This window comes from Oncorhynchus keta, chromosome 26 (assembly GCF_023373465.1).
Source record: "Oncorhynchus keta strain PuntledgeMale-10-30-2019 chromosome 26, Oket_V2, whole genome shotgun sequence".
In the NCBI taxonomy this organism is placed as follows: domain Eukaryota; kingdom Metazoa; phylum Chordata; class Actinopteri; order Salmoniformes; family Salmonidae; genus Oncorhynchus; species Oncorhynchus keta.
In genome coordinates, this window is record NC_068446.1 from 31,037,792 (window position 1) to 31,043,109 (window position 5,318).

The 5,318-nt window shown below is 41.7% G+C and overlaps 2 protein-coding genes across 2 annotated transcripts; both read right to left on the reverse strand.

Moving 5' to 3' along the window:
* Positions 1 to 321: 321 nt before the first annotated feature.
* LOC118359248 (complement factor D-like) lies at positions 322 to 2,672 on the reverse strand. Its single transcript, XM_035737666.1, has 5 exons — positions 2,485 to 2,672; positions 2,048 to 2,210; positions 1,776 to 1,908; positions 1,307 to 1,561; positions 322 to 748 (listed from the first exon to the last, which is right to left on the reverse strand). The coding sequence occupies exons 1-5, from the start codon at positions 2,537 to 2,539 to the stop codon at positions 593 to 595; spliced, it is 762 nt and encodes a 253-aa protein (XP_035593559.1). The 5' UTR covers positions 2,540 to 2,672; the 3' UTR covers positions 322 to 592.
* Positions 2,673 to 2,994: 322 nt separating this feature from the next.
* On the reverse strand, positions 2,995 to 4,934 carry LOC118358740 (mast cell protease 1A-like). The gene is made up of 5 exons (XM_035736671.2): positions 4,312 to 4,934; positions 4,050 to 4,200; positions 3,792 to 3,927; positions 3,413 to 3,676; positions 2,995 to 3,302 (listed from the first exon to the last, which is right to left on the reverse strand). The coding sequence occupies exons 1-5, from the start codon at positions 4,409 to 4,411 to the stop codon at positions 3,141 to 3,143; spliced, it is 813 nt and encodes a 270-aa protein (XP_035592564.1). The 5' UTR covers positions 4,412 to 4,934; the 3' UTR covers positions 2,995 to 3,140.
* Positions 4,935 to 5,318: the final 384 nt, after the last annotated feature.

Here is a 5,318-nt window from a genome sequence, read left to right on the forward strand (position 1 = left end):
TTCCAACCACTGCTCCTCAGGTACACTATCGTAGGAATTTGATGGAACCTGCTGGGGCCAACAATGCATCCAACCTTCAGTAACATTGGTCAGCTTATATATAGAGTCTACTGCCTGACCATCCATACCAGGTGAGTGACCAAGACCCTAAATGATGTAGAGAGTCTGCATATGCTAATGCTAATGTTAATGTTTTTTAAAAACTTTAAATCAGTAGTTGCTTTTAGTCTTTGAACATCAAGTCAAGAAATGATGGCCGAGTATTTTTGCTAAATAATTTAGGTAACTCATGTCCTCCAGAGTGAGACACAGGAGCCAAAATTAGTTAAACAATTTTAATAAGAACAGCAACAAGGGAACTATTGATCATTAAACACCTTGTGCAAACCTGGTCTAAATGAGATCAGTTATATTGTGAGATTGTGAAAACACACACTGACAGCTTACATGCCCAAAACCTTAAAGGCACAATCCACCAAATATTGGGGTTGGTGACACTTTGCTTCTTGCGAGTCCAATATCTTAAACTTGATTGCTTGATAAAACATTTTGTGACTGTATCAACAGTGGACTAATGAAAACAATTTTCCCTTTAAGGGTTTCTAGCTAACACTGTCTGAATCCATCGGCGGTAGGAAGCCACTCGTGTGTACACATCAGGGGTACTGGGGTTGGCACACCTCTGCCCTGAGAAAGAGACAATGCCCGCTGACATCCCGTTACACACCAATGGACCTCCTGAATCACCCTGCAAAGAACAAAGGAGGAGTAGCATAGTTACAGCCTTGACTAGGATAAACTTTTATTCTAGTTACCTTAAGAGTCTAAGCGGTTTTAAGATGGTCATACCAAGGATAATATGGTACTGAATGTTGAATTGTAGAACCCCATTAAGGAGTCAACCATTTGTGTTCTCTGTCACCTGGAGCTGCATGGTAAATAGTCCAGGAACAAAGGACAATGCCAAAGGATTAGACTTTGTCTTTTTTTACCAATATAAAAACAATTGGCGCTAAACTACTTCCATATATTTGTTCATATTTTTTTTTATCTGGTACCAGGCTACATTCAGACCAGTCCTGTGACATGGTGGATTGCAGCCCATGCAAAAAACTGATATCTCTAGCTTAAACTGATGAATTTTGATGGGGATTTATGTATTATGCTCATTTGATTTCTGCAGGAGCATGGACATCGGCTCTAGGGAGTTATAGCCAAGTTGTAGCCAATAACAGCCTGTCTCGACCAGGAAAAACGAATTGCAGTCATAGCAATAGAGTTATAGCCTAAAACAGTGCAGTCTTACCGAGCAGAAGCCTTGGAAAGCTCTGGGGCCTGTTGCGCACACCATGCGCCTGGAGATTTTGACGGCTGCCCACCTGCGGGCACATTCTCTGGGAGGGACGATGGTGGCGTTGACCTCCTGCAACTTGTCTGGTAGGGTGCCATTATCGCCTATATCCCCCCAGCCGGCCGTGGTGCACGTGCTTCCCTCAGCCATAGAGCCATTCATCAGAGGGATCAACTGTACTGCTGTGTTGAGGGTGGCCCTCCCTCTCAACTAAGAATGATCACAGAGATAACACACTAGATAGATGATCTGTACGTCTTCATATATGTGTGATGTAAATATATTTAGGATATAATCATTTTTCTTATCAGTTTTGCATGATTTTATAAATCTATTTGATGTATTTTCATGGACATTAAACCTACAATGAGAAGTTAGGATACAATAATCTCCATGGTGATACAATGTCCTTGTTGTCACTCACCTTGAGAAGCATGAGGTCATTCTCCAGGTTGTCCCCATACCTCGGATGTGGAATGGATCGAACCACATCCAATACTTGTTGTGAATTTTCATCCTCTGACAAGTCATGAGCCCCAAGAACCACCCTGTATCGCCTGAAAATCAGTACATGAAAGAATTTAGGAGGCAATATTTATTTGCGCAATTGCCTTGAAGGACTAGTGCAATAACTTTAAGGGAAATTAGTTTGAGAGAATCTGAGATAATATGTTCATGTTTGATAGAGATTCTCACCCGTCACAGTGTGCAGCGGTAAGGACAAAATCCTCTCTGACCAGAACTCCTCCACAGATGTGTTGACCTCGGGACTGTAAGGAAGCCATGTAGGGACGAGAGTTGCGAGCAGCCTCTCTGCCACCAACAATACCCACTTTCGGCACCTTGCGCCCATCAGTGCCTTTGAACAGAAAGTAGAGAAGAATATTTCAATAGCTTTTGTCTATAACTCTGCAATGCTACCATATCTGCATAGCTTGCACCAAATGATGGTACTGTATGTCAGTTTGTTCATTACTGCCAAATAGAATATGAGCCGCTGTATGTAAAAGCATTGAAATTGGTCTAATATACTTTTCATAACTAGTGTTATATTTTTTAATGTTAGTCTGCATGGTGCAGTCAGTTTAGTGCTATTGGTAGTTAGTGTGTTATAGAAATGAAACATAGCTTACCATTCAAGGCGATGAGCAGAATAACTACGTGAAGAACCACTGAGCAGATTGCCATAGTGCAAATGAGCAAATAGCATGATGCACCTCGTGGGTATAAATATGTAGGGTGGGCGGGAGGGTGCTACTTTTTCCAGATGTGGTTATAGACAGTACTGGGTCTTTGTTCATCCCCCCCAGTGTTTGCCAATGTGTTGCTGTGGCTTCATGGTTTCAAATGTTGCTTGGTGAAGTCTATGATGAAAGCTGATTGTGATATTATGAAATGATGACTCTGCTGGTTGGTCTGATTGCATAGAGAACACTTGTGCAATGAGATGCTACCACTAACCGTTGTTGAAAATGTTAGAAATGTGTGGTGTTTGTGGTTCTGTGCATTACAGTTTGCCATGATGGGCTCAGTTTGTTGGTTTAAAAAATAAATACAAAAAATGGTGTGGACTTCAAAATTGTTTAAGTAGAACATACAGTGCATGCCTGCTGATGTGTATGCAAATCATATCACTAGAGCAATTTCACCATGATTAAGAACACATTTATTTCCATTACAGTACATGGTAATGCATTAGACAGATTAACAGCAAGCTAAAGAATCAGTAATATCCTCAGGTATAAGTAATAGCTAAAGGCATAATTTTGCAGCAAACAAAGTATCCATTCTAACACGACTGCTTGTTGATGACCTTCTTTATCCAGGGTAAGTACTTGGAAATCTGAGTGTAAACATTGGGCACGTTGGGATAGGCACAGTTTCCCCTCATGTTGAAGGAGACGATTCCCACTGCCTCTCCATTGCACACCAAAGGACCACCAGAATCCCCCTGTGGGAAAGAGAATAATCACCTTATATGCCAAACATTGCTTACTGGTTCTTGCTTTGGATCTTCATGTATGATGTGTGTGTATTGAATGTAAATTCAGCTAGACAAACCTGACATGTGCCTTTGTCGGTCATGTATCCACCTGCACAGATGACATTGGGAGGAAGATTAACTTTGACGTGATCCCACTGCTTCTGGCAGACCTTCAGATCAATGGCTTCCACGTCCACCACTTGAAGGTCGTCAACGATTGCGCCTATTTTTGTGAGGCCCCATCCAGCAGCAAGGCACTTTATGTTGGGTTTGAGGACTTTATCCTTGGTTGGAAGCCTCACTTTGTTCACGGATTTGCTTAATTTAGCTGCCCTAGACAGCTTGAAACAAACATTTATTATCTGTTTAGCAGTTATGAAAGTATATGACCTTCTAGCACTTTTAGGATACTCTGTCATATCATATGAAGACACATATATTTAACTAAAGCCCTACCTTTAGAAGCATGATGTCACTACCATCCGTTACATTTTTATATGAGTTGGGTTTGCATTTGCGTTCCACATTGTATCTGACAGCTTTCCCGAGGCCCTTCTTGATGTTGTGGGTACCAAGAACAACACTCAAGTTGCTAGGCAAGACGTAGAACAATGTGTTTATCAGTCTGAGTAGTAAGGACACTGATATGCTATATGTAATGATATGCTACTATTTGGAATTTACAGTTGTAATTGAGTTAGGCTACTACTGTACCGTTTGTTGCAGTGTGCAGCTGTTAGCACAAAGTCTGGAGTGATCAGGAATCCTCCACAGATATGCTTCTCATCGTTCTGCACAGAGGCCATGTACTGCAGGGAATTCCTCTTGGCTTTTTTTCCATTGATGATTTGACCCCCAAATGCAACTGAGAGGGTAAAAATAGTACAAACAGCCACAATGAACTAAACCGTAAGGTAATAGGCAAATGTTAGAATCTCATTGATGTGTGTCCATTGAGTTCAGCAGAGAGACTTACCCGAATGTCCCAGATAGGTGAGGAGAACAGTGAGTAGAAGTTTGTTCATGGTGTGCATGTTTGGAGGGCTTGTCAAACGATCCAGGATGACCTGATTCATATGGCCCCGTTATATACACTAGACAGTGTTTTTTTTTCTGAGGACAACTGTGTGGCTTCACTTCTATGATGACTATCTATGATAATTCTATCGATCCATGTATGGTTTCTTCCGGTAAAGTCAAGGTAGGTGGTCTCTGCATTTACTGGAACTCTGGCAGCCCTTCTACACATTAATGTAGGTGGTGAGTTATCATAGACAGATAATAGCCTGCAGTAGTGCATACCACATAGGCCAACTCATCTCCCCTCTCTCATGCAAGAGCCTTTTCTTCTCTGGTTCGATGCTTTCCGGTGTTAGCATGCTAACCAATAACCACCAGTGGTTTACAAAGGAGGACAACACTATTGATGCCTTGAAAGACACTGGGACCTTGGCAATCCCACCAGGGTAAAGACAGGGACCATTCTTTTTCGCAATGAAAACAACATGTAAAACTATGAAAGTTGTGCTGTCAACCTTATTGACTCATCTTGATCTTTGGTGGTATTCTTCTGTGAAATGTTCTGCATCCCCTCTGAGTGACAGACAGGCAAGCAGGCGGAGAGGCAGACTGGAAGACAGACAGACAGATCATGTCCTCTGGTCTGAGACCTGAAACTGTGGTGTGGTTTCAAAGCATTGTGTCGTCTTCATGAAACCAGAGTTACTTTGTTGTCTTGACCACAAGTTTCCACGTGTGGTGGAGTTTGATGAAGAAAGCTGAAGATGTAAGAGGAGCTATCTTTCTAAAGATGTATACTTGTTGGCTTAAAGAGCTAAGTCATCATTATAATTGCACATACCTGAGGTGAAAGATGGAAAAGACACACTCACGTGCATGCATAGACACTCTCTCTTACAAGCACATTCATATTCTTCTCACACACTCACGCTAACACACAGCACTGAGTTTATTTAAGGACTG